The 22,676-nt window shown below is 41.7% G+C and overlaps 1 protein-coding gene across 3 annotated transcripts in view; it reads right to left on the reverse strand.

Moving 5' to 3' along the window:
- The window catches only part of LOC139265748 (MICOS complex subunit Mic27-like), a 78,534-nt gene that overhangs the window by 46,602 nt on the left and 9,256 nt on the right, over positions 1-22,676 (reverse strand). The window contains exons 1-3 of one of the 3 annotated variants that reach the window (XM_070883096.1): positions 21,705-21,790; positions 7,054-7,158; positions 3,551-3,670 (exon numbers count right to left, since the gene is read on the reverse strand). In XM_070883096.1, coding sequence (XP_070739197.1) covers positions 3,551-3,670; positions 7,054-7,158; positions 21,705-21,737 — 258 coding nt within the window. In that variant the 5' untranslated portion in view covers positions 21,738-21,790. Of the gene's footprint in view, positions 1-3,550; positions 3,671-7,053; positions 7,159-21,704; positions 21,791-22,676 lie in introns of those variants that run through there. The other 2 variants (XM_070883095.1, XM_070883098.1) reach the window with 2 other exon arrangements.

Consider the following 22,676-nt stretch of genomic DNA (forward strand, 5'->3'; position numbering starts at 1 on the left):
CTGCAGTTCTAGTCAGCTAGAACAGTTCTACTTTGGAACAGAATTTTTTCTTCAAAAGAGGGCGTGTCCAGCCACTGACGCCTGATTTGAAAGTTTCCACAGTGAAAACGTACTCCAAACTAAAGTAGAATGGAGCAAGTGAAGATTTTTGTAGAACTGAAAAAACCTGTTCTTCACATTAAAAAATCAGGCGCAGGTTACAAATTAGACGTCCAGAACGAGGTGGGGGGGAGGGGGGGGGAAGGGAACTCATTAAATTCTACAATAAATCCTTATTTATACTTCTACAAATATTATACAAATAAATCCAACCTGAATAAACATTGATAAGCAAAGAAAAGATTAAATAAACCATCTTCCTACCTGTGTGAAAGTGCTTCAGCCAGGGAGAATTCTGCAGCCGTTCGTTGCCGCTGAGCGGGAGAAAGCCGTTCGTGCCGCTGAGCGGGAGGGGGGTGGAAGTGAAAGCAGTTTGTTGTTGTGGAGGGGAGGGAGGGGAAGGAGACAGCGGGTTGTTGTTGTGGAGGGGAGGGAGGGGAAGGAGACAGCGGTTTGTTGCCGCGGAGGGGAGGGAGGGGAAGCAGACAGTGAGAAGGGTAGCCTCAGTGCTGATGGCAATGTGCTTTTATTAAAAAATATTCAAAAATTAAACAGCTACAAAGAACTACAAAAATGGCCGAGTGCCAATGTTTTTTTCCCACACTGAGCATGCGCGAACGCTCCAACGCGCACCGTTGCCGGCAGGAAAAAAAACTAATTTAAATAGTACCCGCCCCCTCCCTCTTACAAAATCGGCACGAGTGTAGGCTCCGCCCCCCCGGGCGCCGCGCCAAACAAACAAGGAGCTGCAAAGCGCTCGAGAATAGCACGTTTTTTTTCTGGCGCCGTTTTAGGCGCGAAAAACGGGCGCCCAGCTCGGAGGGGCGCCCATTTTTTATCCTATAGAAACTTGGGCCCTATATTTGTTGGATGTCTGGTTGCATTGTGAATAATATTCTAATTACTTATATGGGTGTACAGCACGTCAGTACCATAGGAAAGCCGCTGCTCCTGCTGCTTGTGCAGCCACTGCTATAGTGACATGAGGGATGGGTTAATATGTTGAAAACTTTAAAGTTAATTCAAATTACACAAATAGATATGCCTCTTTCAGCTCACCTTGGGCTTTTTGATTATTTGTCGATGCATAACCATAAACTGAAGTGTCAATGCATTATTATATCCTAGCCATTTCTGACAAGTAATTATTTTTAAATAGAGTTTGTACATGTTTGTAAAAGCTTTTAATTAATTCCACCATTAAACTTGTCGAATAGGCATGTAAATGACAAATGAATTTCAATGTAGATAAGAGTGCGGTGGTGCATTTTGGTAGGAGGAATAAGGAGGCTACCTACTCCTTGGAAAAGAAGAGTCTAAATGGAGTAGAAGTGCAATGGGATCAAGGGGTATAATTCATAAATCATTAAAAGTAGAAATACAGGTTAAAAAAGCCATAAAAGTGCAAATAAAGCACTGGGGTTACATTAATAGAGGAATAGAACTCAAAAGCAGAGAAATTATGTTAAACTTGTATTGAACCCTGTCTGATTGCCTCGTGATTTGAGATGGTGGGGTGCCAATATGGCATTACTGTATATATGCTTTTAAGTGGTTGCTGTTGCTGCCTTTGTTATTGTTGTAAAAGTAGTTGTTGTAGTAAAATTTGCCCACGGACAAAAAGGTCACGCACGAAGGAGCTTGTGGCCCTCTCAGTACAAAAAAAAATTAGAGGGAACATTGCCTCCGAGTAATTTAACTCGACTCTTATTTTTTGGGTAGAATGTTCTACTTGACTCTCCTACTCCTGGAATCCTAATTTTTAAACTTTTGTGTCATGGCAGTTGAATTAACCAAATGATGCGAGTTTGACGCTTTCTTTGCATCCCAATTGTTTACACTGAATTACGACCATTATTACATTCGGGCATATTCCATTTAGATTGGAAGAGAATTGCGGTGTAGCTTGGGATTGGGAAAATGGGCATTTTCAGGTCTAACGTCCCAAGATGCGCCCATGCAGGAAATTCAATGGCATGATACCCAGAATCATTATTCACATCTGTTACCCCCTAAAATCAAAAATATTCTTCTCCTGATTAGGTGACCAGAATTACAAATAGTATTTAGTATGACTTCTTAAATGGTAACACACAGAGTGTCTTTAAAGTGGCACTATTCCACATTTGAGGCTTTTCTACCTTTCTTGCTCAGAAATAGTTTGGGCCCCATATTTTAGATCACTCTCATGTGCGCATGCCAACTCCCGACGTCTACCAGAGTGCATTCGGGTCTCGGTAAGCTTTCAGTAACATGCCTGAGACACAACAGCAAACCCGGTTTGGAAAATACTGTTATCTACTGGTCTACTCTACTATGCCTCCATAAGTCTCATTCTAGTCTTTAAGAGTAGTAAAGGATCACATTTTAACTTTAAACTATGAAGCAAATTTAATAAACAATTGAATAATCTAACAGTAGGTTATATAGAGTTGCAAGTCTATTATCTAACTCTTTGATTAGACAAACGATCACAACTCAAAGAACAAGCTAGCCCTTTGTTATGTTTTAAATAGGATTTTTGCATTTCTTACCACCGTGGGAGGTTATATTTATGTAAACTATTTCTGTAAAATGTCATTCCAATTTTTTTCATGAATTTCAAATGAATAGTTCCTACTTGCAGTTTTTATTAATAATTCAAATTACAATCACCGTTTTATATATATTCCTGAAAATAATTATCACACTTTAAATTTATCAAGGGAACCATCATACAAACTGAGCCAATCACACAGCATTGTTCACGCTTGAATTAATCCTCTCTGCAGCCTTTAATCAATGAACTCGCAATACTGTATGAAATAAGCTTAATGCAGGAACCTAAACTGCAGTCATTTAAAAAAAACGATTAAGTAATGCACAAACACCAAGCCAGAATTAGGCAAAAACACCTCACTTTTATCACATGACTCCTTCATTTCTGATCGGATATGCTTAAGTGCCACCGACCGATGCAACGTTTGTAAGGATCAAAACTGTATTCATTCATAACATGACAATATGTTGATATTTCCAGTTCAGGAACCACAACACTATTGTATGACCATATTGCATCCTTGTAAAGCCATGTAACTACACTAATGGGTTGTGGTCAGAATATACCCTTCTAAGTAGTGTTGTGGATTCTGCAGCACCCAAACAGTTAAATATTTTTTTTTTATGGCAGCTTAAACATTCTCACGGGAGTAGCTTACTCTTAGATAAATGACTGGATGCTTCTCCCCAAGGTCATTTACTTGGCTCAAAACATCACTGATACTGTTGTGAGGAGTCGCTGTGAATTGTGAGAGCTCAAGAGTCACCACAGACAGGCATTCAAACCAATTTCAAAAGAAATGCATGGTAATTTTGAATCCTACTGTAACAAATAATTGCACAAATATGTTATGTCTCAAATAATTTTACAGTACACAGCACAAGTAAACACAAAAGGATCATTATACAGTACCTTGCATTGAGCAGCATACGGTTGAACTGTTTGTCTCACAACAGAAAACCCCTCTAGAAGCTGACCAGGCTGTTCAGTTACGTACTTAGAGTTTGTGGAAGGTTCATTGTAAACTGAAAGCTTAAAAAAAATTACATTCCAATAAATATATTTCTTAAATATGTTTGATATAGTGAGCATCTCCTTGTATGGAGATTGATCAAAAAACTTAATTAAATAGAAGATTTTATCATGTTCATTAAGATACAAAACTAGCTATTGTTTAATCTCTACCTGTTTGATTGAAATGGTAATTAGTTTGCCGAAGAATATTCAGATCGGGGAATGGTAGTTTACTCACCTTCAGGTGGAGCACCTAGCATTATTCTTTATATAAAAAAGTACTTTACACATCATGATACATTCCCTATTGAACTAGTGTGGAATTACAAACAATGTATCTGTGTACAAGTGCACTCAATTTGGCGATCCATGGTGTGCCCATAAGCAGTTGGAAAGAGAAAAACTGCAAAGTTTATCTCCTTTCCCCATCTCAACTCTCCAGTGTTACCTCCTTTAACAAACTCTGGGCATTATTCAAAATAGAAATAGTTTATGTTCCCTCTACCACTGCTGCAATAGTGTTAGCTGGATCATGAACACCTGAAGAAGTCTGTCTTGCCACATCTGGTGGATCATTAGAAAGTTCAGAAAACAAATAATTTAACAGATTTTGAATCTCTATGCACATATTAACAAGTCAACATCAACAAAGTATGATACATCTACAGCCAACGTTCCCATTAAGCAGGCCGCTCACCGGCTTTACAATGGTAATAACCATTCATGTGCGCAATACTGGATGTGCCGCACAGCCAGTTAAAGTGCCTGCGCACCCAAAACAAATGACAGCGAACACTGACTACACATATTTAGTACACCTTACTGACATTAACTATTTGTCTTCAATTGTAAACAAAGGCTTATGGGAGAGTTGCTAAGCTTTCATACTCGAGTTATGTCTAGTGGAGAGTGTCCAGGTGTTCCAATGAGTTGAGGGCGAGGAGGTCAGAGGGCATTGTGGTACAAGTCGAAGCAGAGTTATTTGCACAGAATGGCAGCTCATACGCCGAGTGCTGGTGCACAATGCTAAAATATGATGGGCAGAAAGTATTTTGCAACTTGAGCAGGCAATAGACCCTTTCCACTCATTATTGTCTACTATCCTCAATTAGTAAGAAAGTGAAATTTTTCCCCATGAACGTTGTATCATGCATCGAAAGATCACCCATCAGCCTGGGGAAACCAAACTAAATATTCCACAACACCATCCATCTCCTTCCATATACAGGGGCGAAAGTATGTGTACGAGCTAGTACAAGGTGAACTCCACTTTTCAAAATATTCTCAGATTAAGTCAAGTTCTTCTCTAGAACAAACCAAATATGCATCTCTCCTCTCCCCCTTCCCCTCTATTTTGAGTAATAGGGAGAAAATGACAAAGGTTGCATTTTTATAGCACCTGATCACATCTCTTAGAAATGGCTAAAATGTGCTTCATGTACAATGAATTACTTTGAGGTGCAGACACTTTTATGCAAGTAAATTCAACAGTAATGTTACGCATAGGTAATCCCACAAATGACAATGAGATGAATGCGCAGTGATTCGGTTCGTTTTGGTGGTGTTTGTTGAGAGAAAGGTTGGCAAGGACACTGGAAAAAACTTGCTGCTCTCCCCAGTGTCATGGGATCTTTCATTTGATGTCTCATCTGAAGGACGGTGCCGCTAATAACGTAGCATTCCCCAAGTACTACACTGGAGTGTCAAGCCTGGATTGAGGCGTGAACCTACCACCAACTGAGTCAAGCTGACAACTGATGAAACAATGCCAGCATTGGTTAAACCTATTACCATGCTCAAGAGTCTCCAAACCACACGACTGAGGAATTCACATCGGCGGAGATTCTTTTGCCCAATATGGAAGCGAGAACACATCCCACTTGAGTTCAGTCTGCTTATCTGCAGGTTGTCAGAACCAAGGCTTAAGGACCCCAAATATGTGCAGGAATACTGATGGATTTTAAACAGCTAAAGCTGCTCAGCTTACCAGCACAAAGCCCTGATAAACGTTCTTCCTGTCCTGCTAGCATCACGTTATCAGTTCGGGCACTAGCTTGCAGTTACTTGGATCAGAGTGAGAAGAGTCCCAGCCACCACTGACAAATCCACCCTTGCACATTCCATTAATTTGTAAAGCTGACTGGTCAGTCATCCACAGTGTCCTCGACAAATCTGCATGGCTAATGTATCAATTGCAGAGTCTTTCAGAGGGTTGAATTGGATCCTACCTTCCATTGACAGGCATGTAATTTTGGATTCAACTTAACTCCAAATAGACCCTGGAAGACCCTCCCTCTTCCCCCAAATTGAATGGTTACTAGACAACAGGCAAGGGTGAACTTGAGCCTCATTAGGCCGACAGCATATACCAGGAACTCTTCAGAAGCAGTATACAGTCACCACAAAATATGAGTGCATTACCCCAATCTCCTGACTGCAACATGCCCCATTGATGCAGAACTTTTGTATGAACTTCTCGCTTCTCTGCAACCGAACCTTTAAACAGCTGTTTTTACAAGCCCAACTTTCCTTGTCAGCTATATGATGCAAGTCTGCCTTCAGCATGATTTAAGGACCCATGAAGGACAGCTTGTTGCCCGAGTCAGAGGTCGTGGGTTCAAGAGATTGGAGCATATAATCAGGGTTGGCACTTGCAGTATTGAGGATGTGCTGCACCACAGAAGGTGCCGTCTTTCAAATGAGGCGCCTGCCCTCTCAAGTGGATGTAAAAGATCCCATGACACTATTTAAAGAAAAGCATGTGAATTCAAAGATGTGTAGAAATTGGCTGCTGTGTTTGCTTGCATTACAACAGTGACTACATTACAGAAAGTATTTCATTGGCTGTGAAGTGCTTTGGGATGTTCTGGAAATGTGAAAGGTACTAAATAAATGCAGGATCTTTCTTTGGAAATGCTTTAAGAATTCAGTATGAACATTCACACTTGTCACCCGACCAATAGCTAGACAAGAAATCAAACTTGTTCACAAAGGACTTCTCTAACGGTTTTACCAACCTCCCTGCCCATGGATCGGAGTTTTGAGTAAACACTCATCCTTTTACTGCTGAATCCTGATGTCACTGAACTGACACAAGCTACATCACCTCGTTGCAGAAATTAACTGAAGTTGGGAAATGTTTCATTTAAAGGAACATTTTTCAGGCTGCAAGATCTCAAATGGTTAGTAGGTTTTTTTTTTGCAGGTGGGTTACAAATGATAAAACGGTAGAGTTACTCAGCTCCAGCAAATCATACCCATCAGCAGAAACTGTTCAGCAGATTTGGTGGCTTCACAAACTCAAATGAAAAATTGATTTTTACACATTATATAAACACTAAAAAGCAGAGTAGGTTTTGAAAATTTGAAAGGAAATTCAATAAAGCAGTAATAAACCTCACCTGTTCAGGCTTGATTAGATTCTTATCTGGTTGGCTTTTGCTTGAAGCATACACACTGAATGAGACCAGCCCCAGGCCAGCTGGAACAGCTGACAATTTGACAACCTGGGGAATTAAAAACAAATTATGCAATATTCACTCAACATCCCAACTAATTGGACTCATTTTTCAATAACCACCACTAGGGTTTATACTAGCCAGTTGAATAGTTACATCAGATTATTCTCTCCCTCAATCGAAACATTTACTTTCTTGAAAAGGGGCCTCAATAATTCATGGTGCTGCTTATTTTCCCTAATTTAAAATCGATTAAAAAAACCTTTGCTTGCACAGTGCAAATGTCCTCTCATTTTCCTATTTGCATCCCATTTAAAGTATAGACAGACTTCCAACAACTTCACTTTGGGAGGATTATGCTAAAGGATCATGTCATAGCTATGGAACAATATGTAGAATTCTTTCCAAAGTGCCAAACACTACAATCTAAAATCATAAAAACATGAACAGTGCCTTTATGTAATTATGTTGACACCAAATAAGCTTGTGATTTATTTTTATTTCAAAAAAATTGGAAGCATTGATGTACAAATATGGAAACCTTCGCTTGTTCTATCTAAATGACGCTCTGCGTTGCTTTACCTATACGCTGTACTGTAAATTCACATCTGAACTTTCGTTCAAGATTAAGAACTCGATTGTTGCAAGGTTTCATTCGTGTCTCACACATGTGGCTTGTTTGAAAAGCTGATTATATTGTTACATGTTAGTTGGTACAAACAAAAGTTCTTGTATTAACATACCAAAGAATTTAAATGTAGGAGCAAAACTATTGCTGCTTAAAATGTTGTTTGCACTTAGTTTACTGTGTTGTACTCAAACATTTTCAAAGTGAATATGCAACATGGCATTATGTTGTCAGAAAAGTAAACAATTGTTGAGATTTGTTTTGCAAACATATGGTACTGTATTGCAGCTGAGTTTAACATGCAGTGTTGACAAGGGATTTGCATGCTTAATATAACCCAAATATACAATTCACATCAAGGTTAATGGATATCAATGAAGGTCACAAGCTCCATATTCAAATATCCCCACTTACACAACACATTGGAAGAGATATTTGATGTTGAACAGATTAACTTGTGGTTCTATGACAAGAACATAACAAAGAGCAAAAGTAGGCCATAAAGCCCCTCGGACCTGCTCAATGTCATGGCTGAACTTCTACATCGACTCCACTTTCCTATCCGATTCCCATATCCCTTAATGCCCAAAGATCTATCGATCTCAGCCTTGAATATACTCAATGAGTGAGCATCCACAGCCCTCTGGATAGAGAATTCCAAAAATTCACAACCCTCTGCTTTTGCTCATTTTTTTTAAACAACTAACTATATAAAGTGTGGCTTTTGTGCATGAAGTTTCTTGCCGATGCTCCTGCAGTTAAAGCTGTTGGATAACAGCACTTGCTGCTCTCTAAATGAGCAACACACTAAAAAAAACTGCTTCATGGCGGCAGCAACAAAAAACAGCTTAGTTATTTCATTGTGCATTTACCTTAGAGGAGAAATCTAAACTACAGTATGTTGCATTATGACAAAGACAAAAAGGTCGCATTGTCTGGACTCAGAAATCTAAAGCAATAATAAAATGATTCTTCTGTATATAGTTACCCCCCTGGCATCCAACCTTTACAAAATTATCAATAGATAGCTGGGAAAGCTGTGAATTTTGTTAAATACTGAAATCTGCATTCACTGCCTCTGAATCCTCGTCCATTCATAGTCGGTCATCTCAAATTGAGTCCTTTTACAAGAATAGTCTCAAAAGGTGTGACCATCATAAAGAGCGACCTCCTCACCAAGCAGGAGCACTATATTTCTTTCCTTATTATGCTAATCAATCCTCAGGAATAGAAAGATATTTAAGACAGGATTTAATTTATAGGTGCAAGAAAATGACTCCTAGTGTCTCTATCACCTGTTTTCAGTAACTCTGGACCTAATTTTAGCAGTCTGTGCCTTTGAAGTCAGTATCTAATTAACATATTTTACACAGCCCACATCAAAGACTGCTGTGGCTCCACTGTTAACACTGTGCTGATTCATACAGATCAGGTTTGTGCAGTTAGTGCTTCAGTAGTAGGGAGCTACAAATGGCCTCAGTTTCTCTGGAGTAGTGAGAAGAGGGAAGAAAAAAAGTCACCAAGATTCCTGGCCAGTGAACCTTGCTGGAGAGTGCATGTGAGGAGTCGGAAGAGGACAGGGTCAGGCTAGTGATGTACACGGTCAAATAACTTATTAATATGCTCTAATGTTTAGGCTCACACTAGAAAATGACCATTTGGGTGAGGTACTGGAGGATTGATGGGCCTTGCATTCAGCTTCCAGAGGAAGGAGAAACTGGTGTGGTGGCACGGTTAGGGTCACAACATTCCAAGATAGAGGCCCCAAGTTTCGTCCCGCGGCGAAAACGGTGCAGCTCCGAGCTGGGCGCCTGTTTTTCGCGCCGAAAACTGCGCCTAAAAAAAGTCCGATATTCTCGAGCTCCTTGGAGCTCGATGTCTGCTTGGCGTGGCACGCTCTTCGCAGCAGGGGGCGGAGCCTAACACTCGCGCCGATTTTCGAAGTAGCAGGGGGCGGGTACAATTTAAATGAGGGCGGAGCCTAACACTCGCGCCGATTTTCGAAGTAGCAGGGGGCGGGTACAATTTAAATGAGCCTTCGTGGTGCCGGCAACCCTGCGCGTGCGCATTGGAGCGTGCGCGCAGTCTCACACAAACATTGGCACTCGGCCATTTTTAAAAATACTGCAGAAAAAGTGAAGATTTGTTTCTTGGACCCCTGCAAAGGCTTGTAATTTAATTTTTTTTGATATTTCTGTGTGTGAGGGAGTGCTTTTAGCAGCACTGCTGAATAAATCACCTGCTGAAATCAGTGAGTTCAGCTTTTCACTGCTAAACTTACAGAACCGGTGCTGCATTGGTGCATGCAAATTAAGGACTGTGTGTTTGGAGAAATAAGAGTGCCAATTCAACTTTGCAATGGATCAACGTCCACCAAGAACAAAGATGGCAAACCATTGCATAATATGTGGTGTTGACAATGCAGCACCCATTCTGCAAATTTAAATATAAAACTGTCGATGTGGCTGCTTCTCCCTGTCCAAATGGCCTCAGACCCCCTCACAGCTCGAAGGCTGCTGCTGTATCTTCGGCTGCCGTCGAGCCACTGACGCCACCCCTAAAGCGTGGCCGAATGGCCTCAAGCACCATAAAGAGCTGCGTGTGTCAGGTGTTGATTCTTCGGCTGCCGGCCAGCCACTGACGCCGCTGATATCCTATGGCCGAATGGCCTCACGTCGGTCCGCTGCTGATTCTTTGGCTGCCGGCCAGCCGCTGATATCTCGTGGCCGAATGGCCTCGGGTCCATCCGGTGCTGCTTCTTCGCGGCCAGCCACGAAGAGAATGAAGGCCTGCCTCAAGCACTGCAGCTCAGCTCGAAGCTTACTGCCGCTGCCGTCGAGACACTGACGCCACACCCCTGCCTGTCTCCAACATGAAAGGCTTGCCTGAAGCACAGCAGCTCGAAGGCTGATGCTATTTCACACAGGTAGGAACATGGTTTATTTAATCTTTTCTTCGCTTATAAATTTTTATTCAGGTGGGATTTATTTGTATAATATTTGTATAAATATAACTAAGGATTGATTGTAGAATTTAATGACTTCCCTTCCCCCCCCCACCTCGTTCCCTACGCCTAATTTGTAACCTACGCCTGATTTTCTAAAGTGTAGACAAGGTTTTTTCGAGCGTACAAAAATCTTCACTTACTCAATTCTAAGTTAGTTTGGAGTAAGTTTTCACTCACGAAACTTTGAAATCAGGCGTAAGTGGCTGGACACGCCCCCTTTTGAAAAAAAAATTCTGTCCCAAAGTGAAACTGTTCTAACTGACTAGAACTGGAGCAAACTAAATAACGAGAATTCCGATTTCTAAGATACTCCGTTCTACACCAGTTGCTCCTAAAAATCAGGAGCAAATCATGTGGAAACTTGGGGCCAGAATAACTACAGGAATATAATCTTCCTTATGGCATTGAAAGCCCTTCCTTGTCGCAGAAGTGAACTTGAGGGGCTAACAACTGATCAGTAAAGCCCCACCTCAACAGTAAAAACAGATGCTATTTGCATTTTAGTGACAGTTTGGACTTTGGGGAAATTAGAATAGAGATGTCTTTTCCAGAGATGAAAATTGCAGGATACCATTTCATACCGTATGGTCTTCAATATTGAGACATAGCCCTGGAAGAAGTCTTCCCACCTCTACCCATTTGCCTTTCCCCAAAGATCAAGCAGATTTTCTTCTTGAAGAGCATATTCCTGTTTATTCTCATCATGGAGGCAAGCTTTCTGAAGTCAGTTCATGGCTGTATTCCAAATGATTATAGACCTAAATTTACTGGGGATATTTGCATCTCTTACTTCCTGAGCTAAGCTCCCAGAAAGCTTGAGAAATTCTGCAATAAGCCCATATGTATGTTTGGCATCAGCTTTTTACATCATAAAATTGGAGAGGTTCCTCCTGATTTGACCAATATATTGAGTATTTCAACCGGTTACTTGACATCTCCAACTCTCTGACAACTTATCTAATTTACTAAGGGATTTAGCTGTAAAATGAACATTCTACTTGATTTTAGACTAGACAAGTTTCTTAAAGTTACAGAATACAAGTAACTAATGTATATACAACCTGGTGGCAGGGAACGGGGCATTAGAATAATCAGTACTGTAACTCATGCAAGAACAAGAGATGTAATACAAGGTAAAACCTTCCCTTGTCTGGTACCATTACAGTCCTTCACGGTATAACACCTATATTGATTATTACTTCCCAGTAGTGGTGGTGGGGTTGTTCTGACATCCTTGTGTGCACAGCAAGACTTATTCAATTGATTTGCTCAAATACTGCCCATTCATGGATTAATCCAGTAACACAACAGTAGATATTGGGTCAGAATAACAGCAAAGTTAATGGCACTCGCCGTTATTTATGGGTAACTGATAGAGCAACTTCAGGCGAGGAGCAGATGCACAGCTAAATGTGAATATCCAAAAGTTGCTGTCCGAGTTAGTTGCGCCGCTCGGCTCTTAGTTTGGTGAAAACAGCACCATGCCCCGAAGCCTCCCCCTTTTCTGGAACTTGCTGTATTTGCCTATTAATTAAAGTTGTCATTTAAAGCACAAGTACCCTTTTAACAACGTGATAAGTGTTGATGACATCAATCAACCTCTCTAGCACTGAAAATTAGAAGTGTGGAGTCTCATTTCTTCAGGTTTGACATTTTTCAGGATTTAAAAAATGTCAAATGTAACATTTTTCCCCCTTACTTTTCAGGACATTCTGAAAAGGGAGGGTGAACAGCCAGTTGTCGTGGTGCACATTGGTACCAATGATATAGGTAAAAAAAAGGGATGAGGTCCTACGAGAACAATTTAAGGAGCTAGGAGCTAAATTGAAAAGTAGGACCTCAAAAGTAGTAATCTTGGGATTGCTACCAGTGCCACGTGCTAGTCAGAGTCGGAATCGCAGGATAGCTCAGATGAATACGTGGCTTGAGCAGTGATGCAGCAGGCAGGGATTCAAATTCCTGGGGCACTGGAACCGGTTCTGGGGGAGGTGGGACCAGTACAGACCGGACGGTCTGCACCTGGGCAGGACCGGAACCAATGCCCTAGGGGGAGTGTTTGCTAGTGCTGTTGGGGAGGAGTTAAACTAATATGGCAGGGGGATGGGAACCAGTGCAGGGAGACAGAGGGAAACAAAATGGAGACAGAAGCAAAAGACAGAAAGGAGATGAGTAAAAGTGGAGGGCAGAGAAACCCAAGGCAAAAAACAAAAAAGGCCACTGTACAGCAAAATTCTAAAGGGTCAAAGTGTAATAAAAAGGCAAGCATGAAAGCTCGGTGCCTCAATGCGAGGAGTATTCAGAACCCAGGAGAGGGCTCTGAGCTAGTTAGAGTGGGGGAGAGCTCAGATGAAAAGGACCCCAAGAAAGAATGTAAAAGGCACGAGGTAACAGAGCAGAGTAGCACTGGGGTAAGTGAAAACCACAAGGTGATAGGAAGGGACAATATGTATGAATATAAAGGGACTGCAGGAGGGGTCAAAACTAAAAATCATGGTTTAAAAACTAGTATTAAAACACTCGACCTAAACGCACGCAACATTCAAAATAAAGTAAATGAGTTGACGGCACAAATCATTACAAATGGGTATGATTTGGTGGCCATTACAGAAACGTGGTTACAGGGTGGCCAAGACTGGGAATTAAACATACAGGGGTATCTTACAATTCGGAAAGATAGACAAGAAGGGAAAGGAGATGGGGTAGCTCTGTTAATAAAGGATGATATCAGGGCAGTTGTGAGAGATGATATTGGCTCTAATGAACAAAATGTTGAATCATTGTGGGTGGAGATTAAAGATAGTAAGGGGAAAAAGTCACTGGTGGGCGTAGTTTATAGGCCTCCAAATAATAACTTCACAGTGGGGCAGACAATAATCAAGGGAATAATGGAGGCATGTGAAAAAGGAACGGCAGTAATCATGGGGGATTTTAACCTACAGATCGATTGGTCAAATCAAATCGCACGTGGTAGCCTTGAGGAGGAATTCATAGAATGCATACGGAATTGTTTCTTAGAACAGTATGTTACAGAACCTACAAGGGAGCAAGCTATCTTAGATCTGGTCCTGTGTAATGAGACAGGAATAATAAACGATCTCCTAGTAAAACATCCTCTCGGAATGAGTGATCACAGTATGATTGAATTTATAATACAGATTGAGGGTGAGGAAGTAGTGTCTCAAACGAGCGTACTATGCTTAAACAAAGGGGACTACAGTGGGATGAGGGCAGAGTTGGCTAAAGTAGACTGGAAACACAGACTAAACGGTGGCACAATTGAGGAACAGTGGAGAACTTTTAAGGAGCTCTTTCATCGTGCTCAACAAAAATATATTCCAGTGAAAAAGGCGGCCGGTAAGAGAAGGGATAACCAGCCGTGGATAACCAAGGAAATAAAGGAGAGTATCAAATTAAAATCCAATGCGTATAAGGTGGCCAAGGTTAGTGGGCAACTAGAAGATTGCGAAAATTTTAAATGACAAAGAATGACCAAGAAAGCAATAAAGAAAGGAAAGATAGATTACGAAAGTAAACTTGCGCAAAACATAAAAACAGATAGTAAAAACTTTTACCGATATATAAAACGGAAAGTAAATGTTGGTCCCTTAGAAGATGAGAAGGGGGATTTAATAATGGGAAATGTGGAAATGGCTGAGACCGTAAACAATTATTTTGCTTCGGTCTTCACAGTGGAAGACACAAAAACTATGCCAAAAATTGCTGGTCACAGGAATGTGGGAAGGGAGGACCTTGAGATAATCACAATCACTAGGGGGGTCGTGCTGGACAGGCTAATGGGACACAAGGTAGGCAAGTCCCCTGGTCCTGATGAAATGCATCCCAGGGTATTAAGAGATGGCGGAAGTTATAGCAGATGCATTCGTTATAATCTACCAAAATTCTCTGGACTCTGGGGAGGTACCAGCGGATTGGAAAGCAGCTAATGTAACGCCTCTGTTTAAAAAAGGGGGCAGACAAAAGGCAGGTAACTTTCGGCCGGTTAGTTTAACATCTGTAGTGGGGAAAAAGCTTGAAGCTATCATTAAGGAAGAAATAGCGGGACATCGAGATAGGAATAGTGCAATCAAGCAGACGCAACATGGATTCATGAAGGGGAAATCATGTTTAACTAATTTACTGGAATTCTTTGAGGATATAACGAGCATGGTGGATAGAGGTGTACCGATGGATGTGGTATATTTAGATTTCCAAAAGGCATTCGATAAGGTGCCACACAAAAGGTTACTGCAGAAGATAAAGGTACGCGGAGTCAGAGGAAACGTATTAGCATGGATCGAGAATTGGCTGGATAACAGAAAGCAGAGTCGGGATAAATGGGTCCTTTTCGGGTTGGAAATTGGTGGTTAGTGGTGTGCCACAGGGATCGGTGCTGGGACCACAACTGTTTACAATATACATAAGATGACCTGGAAGAGGTGACAGAGTGTAGTGTAACAAAATTTGCAGATGACACAAAGATTAGTGGGAAAGCGGGTTGTGTATAGGACACAGAGAGGCAGCAAAGAGATTTAGATAGGTTAAGCGAATGGGCTAAGGTTTGGCAGATGGAATACAATGTCGGAAAATGTGAGGTCATCCACCTTGGAAAAAAAAAACAGTAAAAGGGAATATTATTTGAATGGGGAGAAATTACAACATGCTGTGGTGCAGAGGGACCTGGGGGTCCTGGTGCATGAATCCCAAAAAGTTAGTTTGCAGGTGCAGCAGGTAATCAGGAAGGCGAATGGAATGTTGGCCTTCATTGAGAGAGGGATGGAGTACAAAAGCAGGGAGGTCCTACTGCAACTGAACAGGGTATTGGTGAGGCCGCACCTGGAGTACTGCGCGCAGTTTTGGTCACCTTCCTTAAGGAAGGATATACTAGCCTTGGAGGGGGTACAGAGACGATTCACTAGGCTGATTCCGGAGATGAGGGGGTTACCTTATGATGATAGATTGAGTAGACTGGGTCTTTACACGTTGGAGTTCAGAAGGATGAGGGGTGATCTTCTGGAAACATTTAAAATAATGAAAGGAATAGACAAAATACAGGCAGAGAGGTTGTTTCCACTGATCGGGGAGACTAGAACTAGGGGGCACAGCCTCAAAATACGGGGGGAGGAGTCAATTTAAAACCGAGTTGAGAAGGAATTTCTTCTCCCAGAGGGTTGTGAATCTGTGGAATTCTCTGCCCAAGGAAGCAGTTGAGGCTAGCTCATTGAATGTATTCAAATCACAGAAAGATAGATTTTTAACCAATAAGGGAATTAAGGGTTATGGGGAGCGGGCGGGTAAGTGGAGCTGAGTCCACGGCCAGATCAGCCATGATCTTGTTGAATGGCGGAGCAGGCTCGAGGGGCTAGATAGCCTACTCCTGTTCCTAATTCTTATGTTCTTTGTCTCATTTTTTCCTCTCTCTCTATTTCTTTTTCTGTACCTGAATTGAAATTGAATTCAACTCTTTCATTCACGCGCCTTCTCAGTCCTCACTCTTTAAATCTCATTGGTAATGGAGATACAGTTACTTGCCCTGTTCACTCAGGTCCCAACATGTGTGGGCAATTTCTTTTGAGCTGTAGGGTGCAGGGGCAAGTCTAAGTAATGGCAGACTCAGTTAGATATCCTGCTCCAGCAAATTCTAGATCAATAATTGTGGCTTCAGTCACGAGGGCATCTCACCAGGGACCTGATCTGCCAGCAAGACTGTCAACCAGCAAGTAGTATGTACCATGCACAAGTTTAAGTAGAGGCATCCATTAATGAATACCATCAGTTCTAATTTACAAAAGAAATAAGCAGGGTACTATGCCTATGAAATACATTCATGGCAAATTTGATTTTAGTTGTATGCTTGTGCAATTTGTTTTTTATAATCTGACAAATCTCAAGTCCCATCCACCTCCAATTAGGCATTTTGTCTAACTGGTTAGTTCAGATTCTACACTGGACAGGTTAGATGCAGGAAGAATGTTCCCGATGTTGGGGGAGTCCAGAACCAGAGGTCACAGTCTAAGGATAAGGGGTAGGCCATTTAGGACTGAGATGAGGAGAAACTTCTTCACTCAGAGTTGTTAACCTGTGGAATTATTTTCCGCAGAGAGTTGTTGATGCCAGTTCATTAGATATATTAAAGAGGGAGTTGGATAAGGCACTTACGGCTAAAGGGATCAAGGGATATGGAGAGAAAGCAGGAAAGGGGTACTGAGGTGAATGATCAGCCATGATCTTATTGAATGGTGGTGCAGGCTCGAAGGGCCAAATGGCCTACACCTGCACCTATTTTCTATGTTTCGACAGAACTGTCTTCTGTGGTGTTGATCTTGAGCCGAGCTTCCAACCCCATATCCCTGCCATCGTCAAGACCACCTACTTCTACCTCCGCAACATCACCTGCAACCTCCTCCAGCCCTATAACCCTCCAAGATCTCTACGCTCCTCCAATTCTGGCCTCATGCTCTTCCAATTTTCCTTCACTCCACCACTGGTGTCCATGCCTTCAGCTGCCTAGGCCCCAAGCTCTAGAATGCCCTGCCTACTCTTCTCTCCTCCTTTAAGATGCTTCTTAAAACCTACCACTTTGACCAAGGTCATGTGTCCTCTAATATCTCATGGTTCTGTCAAATTTTGTTTGACAATGTTCCAGTGATGCGACTTGGAACGTTTTATTATGTTAAAAGTGCTGTATGAATGCAAGCTATTGTATTACACCACATAGTGCATTGTGTAGCTTTATCTGTCTATTATACTAAAAATCTCACATTTGCACCCTTGGGGAAAGAGGGAGCTATTCTGTTGGGACGGGCTCCACTTAAACCGCGCTGTCACCAATGTCCTGGCGAACAGAATAACTAGGGGAATAGACAGGGCTTTAAACTAATGAAAGGGGAGTGGGAGGATTCAGGAAAGGGTAAATTTAAAAGCAGCAAGAGAAATGTCAAGGCTCTAGAGCAGAGTTTTGGGTAAACAATCAAAATGGGTCAGGAAAGGACAGAGAGAGTAACAAAGGTAATAGGGCATCAGTGACTAAAGGGACATCAAGGGAAAAATAGAAATAAGTCAAAGCTAAAGGCACTATATGTAAAAGCGCGAAGAATTCCTAACAAAATAGGTGAATTAATAGCACAGATAGAAATTAATAGGTTTGATCTAATAGCTATTACGGAGACGTGGTTGCAATGTGGCCAAGGTTGGGTACTAAAAATTCCAGGATACTTTACTTTTAGAAGAGTTAAGCATAATGGAGAAGGAGGAGGAGCCCCGATAATAAAGGATGGGATAGACAGTAGAGAGAAAAGATCTTGACTCCAAAAATCAAGTTTTAAAGTCAGTTTGGGTGGAACTAAAATTCAGCAAGAGGCAGAAGACATTGGTGGGAGTTGTTTATATGCCTCCAAACAGTAATGGCAATGTAGGGTACAGTATAAATCAGGAAATTAGATGCATGCAGCAATCATGATGGACTTTAATCTACATATAGACTGGGCAAACCAAATTTGCAATAATTGTGTTGAGGACAAATTCATGGAATGTTTACGATAGTTTTCTAGATCATATGTTGAGGAACCAACTAGGGAACATGCTATTTTAGATCTAGTATTGTGCATGAGAAAGGTTTAATTAATAACCTTGTAGTAAAGGGGCCTTTAGGGAAGAGTGACCATAATATGATAAGAATTTTATATTGAGTTTGAATGATTTAGTTAAATCCGAAAATAGGGTCTTAAATCTAAACAAAGCAAACTACTTGGTATGAGGGGTGAGTTGGCCAAGATAGATTGGGAAACCACATTAAAAGGTATGACCGTAAACAAGCAATGGCTAGCGTTTAAAGAATTAATACATAATTTACAACAAATATAATTCCTTTAAGGCACAAAACCCCCACAGTGGTCCAACCGTAGCTAACAAGAGAAGTTAAAGATAATATTAGATCAAAGGAAGAGGCTTATAATGTTGCCAAAAATAGTAAGCCTGAGGATTGGGAGGATTTTAGAATTCAGCAAAGGAAGACCAAGAAATTGATAAAGGGAAAATAGAATGTGAGAGTAAACTAGTGAGAGGCATACAAACAGAGATGTAAAAGCTTCTTTAGGTATGTAAAAAGGAAAAGATTAGCGAAAGTAAATGTGGGTCCCTTACAGGCTGCGACAAGAGGCCTATATTATCTAGAGTTTGGAAGAATGAGACGTGATCTCATTGAAACATACAAAATTCTTACAGGGTTTGACAGGGTAGATGCAGTGAAGATGTTTCCCCTGGCTGGGAGCCAAGAACCAGGGGTCACAGTCTCAGAATAAGGGGTCAGCCATTTAGGACTGAGCTGAGAAGAAATGTCTTCACTCAGAAGGTGGTGAATCTTTTGGAATTTGAGGATATTCAAGACAGAGATTGATAAATTTTTAGGTATTAAGAGAATCAAGGGATATGGGGATAGTGCAGGAAAGTGGAGTTGAGGTAGAAGATCAGCCATGATCTTATTGAATGGCGGAGCAGGCTCGAGGGGCCGAATGGCCTACTCCTGCTCCTATTTATGTTTTTACAAGTTTATAATGGAAATATATAAAAAAGGATCAAGCATGACTTTAAAATTGGAGCCAAAAGCCTGTGTGCCCTGGTTTAATTATCCACCAGTATCTAACCCCACTTCACCCAAACACTACACAAGTCTTGACCCATCCCCCTCCCCACCCACCGCAATGCAATGGACATCAACCAATATATATTAAAAATGGATCCTCCTGCGACACAATGATACGATTCCAGTTAATCTTCCAGCATACATAGGATTTAGGCTGCATTTACATGTTACATGCCCTTTAAATCCAGGGATAAATGCCTACTAAGGTTTTCACAGCTATGATGTTTTTGCTAATTAGACAGGAATTATTGTTGTATTATGGATATATCTCTGGGATCCTTCATTCGTGGTCATGTCATCAGTGTTTCATCTGGCATATAGGAGAGCCTACATTGGAACTGCAATGGCTCAGTGATAGCCCTCTCATCTCAGAGTCAGAAGCTTGTGGGTTTAAGTCCCAATCCAGAGACTTGAGCACATAACCTCGGTTGGGACGTCCAGAAGTTGTGAAAGGCATTATGTCATAGAATCATATAGTTATTATTACACTCATAATAAATGGTCAGACTGAGTACTGTGTGCAATGAGCAAGTGTGACCTTAGCTCTTTTATTAAGATTCCAGAGTGCAGGTACCTCGTGGGTGGTCTGCTTATATACTGTGCTCCCAAAGGATGCTGGGATCCCTTGGGACTCCAACAGGTAGGCCCTCTGGTGGTCAGGTGTCATGCAGGTTAAATACATAACAGTTATAGCATGGAAAGCGGCCATTCGGCCCGTGCCGACTTTCAGCTGGACTCACTCCCCTGCCCTTTCCCCATAGCCCTGCAATTTTTTTTTCCTTCAGATACTTATCCATCTCCTATTTGAAAGATAAGTTTGAGTCTGTCTCCACCACCCTTTCAGGCAGTGCATTGCAGAACCCAACCACTTGCTTAGTAAAGAAGTTTTTTCTTATGTCACCGTTGGTTCTTTTGCCAATCACCTGAAATCTGTGTCCTCTGGTTCTCGACCCTTCTGCCAATTGGAACAGTTTATCTCTATCTATTCTGTCCAAGTTTTGACCACCTCTATCAAATCTCCTCTCAATCTTCTCTGCTCCAAGGAGAACAGCCCCAGCTTTTCCAGTCTATCAACGTACCTGAAGTCCCTCATTCTTAGAATCATTCTCATAAATCTTTTTTGCACCTTCTCTAAGGCCTTCACATCCTTCCTAAAGCGTGGGGCCCAGAATTGGACACAATACTTAAAGTTGGGGCCGAACCAGAGTTTGATACAGGTTCATCATAATTTCCACACTTTTGTACTCTATTTCTGAAGCCCAGGAACTCATAAGCCTTTTTAATTGCTTTCTCAACCTGCCCTGCCACCTTAAACAATTTGTGCACATATACCCCAGGTGTCTCAGTTCGTGTACCCCCTTTAGGATTGTACCAATTAGTTTGTACCAATCTTTCTACCAAAGTGTATCACTTTACACTTTTCTGCGTTAAATTTCAGCTGTCGCGTGTCCACCCATTTCACCAGCCTGTCTATGTCTCTCCTGTTCACTGTTCACTATAGGTTTTGTGTCATCTGCAAATGTTGAAATTGTGACCTGTACACCCACGTCCAAGTCATTAATATATTATATAAATACAAGTTCTTTCTTCTAACTCATCATCATAGGCAGTCCCTCGAACTGAGGATGACTTGCTTCCACGTCAAAAAGTTCATAGGTGTTTCAATGATGGACCTAAAATTCCAGGTCCGAACTAAATCTTGAAGGGTGGAAGATGCCTGTGCTTGGATTTTTTTTTTTAACGTATGGTGACCGTTGCACACCAGCCACCACACAGGCTTGACAGAGCTAGGTGTTGGTCCAGTAGCAAGGACTAACCAAGACGACTGGAGACCTGCTCTGCTGCACGGACCTCGTGCGCACACATATCGCAGTGTGGGCTGGCCCATGCTGCCTCTGGGCCCTCGCCTCTTCTGGGCCCCGATCACGCCCTTCTATAGTCTCTCGCCGTTCCTTCGCTCCAACCTCGCCGCTCCTGCTGTATCTGCCCACGCTCCAATCACCGACCTGGACCTTGATGATGTCACTCTTCACTGCCGTTGCTCTCCTGCTCCAGCACCTGCTGCTCCCTGGAGTGGTATGCCACCACGCTGCTCCTTCCGCTCCCCGGCCTGTTCCGATAGTGCTCGCAGGCCGGGGGCCGCGCAGACTAACTAAAAGCTACATGGGCCTCCTGATCTTGGAGATATTCCTGCATGTTAGTTTGGCACCCATCTTCTAAAGGAGCAATCCACCAGGAAATCCACAGAAATGGATTCATAAAAAGATAAATTATTTTACTGCCTAGTCTTGGTAAGTACGGCACACATTTACATCACTTACATCAAGAAGTAGGGAGTCGGTTTTCTTTCCCATAATTTACCCACTGTAGTTTCCATGTCAAGGCTAGAAAATGTTGCAAGAAACACTGCGACAACTATACAGTATCTCATTCCCCAGTGTGCTCAAGGCCAGCTGGAAATACACTTTAATATACAAGCAAGGTTGGTAATAACCCTGACTCAACACTTTGAAGACTGAACCGCTACTTCATGTTGAGCAATAAATTTCGCTGGGGGGGGGGGGGGGGTAAAGAACAGCCCTCTGCTCAGAGGGCACTGAACTTTATTTCTTGAAACTTATTTTTGAATTAAATTACAATGCTGCTCTCAAACAACTGAAAATCTAAGATCAGATCTGAAATTATTTTGGTTAAAACTTTTGACATCATAAATCATTTAACTTAATTTGGTGTATCAGTATAGTCTTTCAAAACTAAACTTTGCAATATTAGATTTACTGTGCTTTTAAATGAAGTACGGCAACAATGAGCAGATCCAGCTCAGGGTGTTATTTAGGTTGCATTTAAATTACAAAATGTATTGTCTGTAAATTTCTGCAGTGTAAATCTACAACCCGGTCCAAACCTGACTCAGAGGCTCAGTCAGGGAGACTCCAGTCAGGTTAGGTAGGCCCTCACTCTGGATTTAGGCTGTTTTTATAGGATAGCTGCAGTGAAACTGTTTGACAACAATGATACAGGTGTAACATAAACGCACCCTTAATGTGTAGTCACAGATCAACTTTTCTTTCCATTTTACTAGCGCACTTCTAGCCCGTGATTTTCAGACCATTAATATTAATGTTTGCAACAGGCTTCGGTTGTACAATTTCAAGATAAAAGCTCCAGGAACACTGAAGGGGGAAATCCCGATTTATGGCTGCACTGGTTTTATGCAGACTGTTGAGTCATACTACTAAAACTTACATTTACAGAACGTCTTTAATGTAGAGAAACATCACAAGGTGTAAATC

Source organism: Pristiophorus japonicus, chromosome 6, assembly GCF_044704955.1.
Source record: "Pristiophorus japonicus isolate sPriJap1 chromosome 6, sPriJap1.hap1, whole genome shotgun sequence".
Lineage (NCBI taxonomy): Eukaryota > Metazoa > Chordata > Chondrichthyes > Pristiophoridae > Pristiophorus > Pristiophorus japonicus.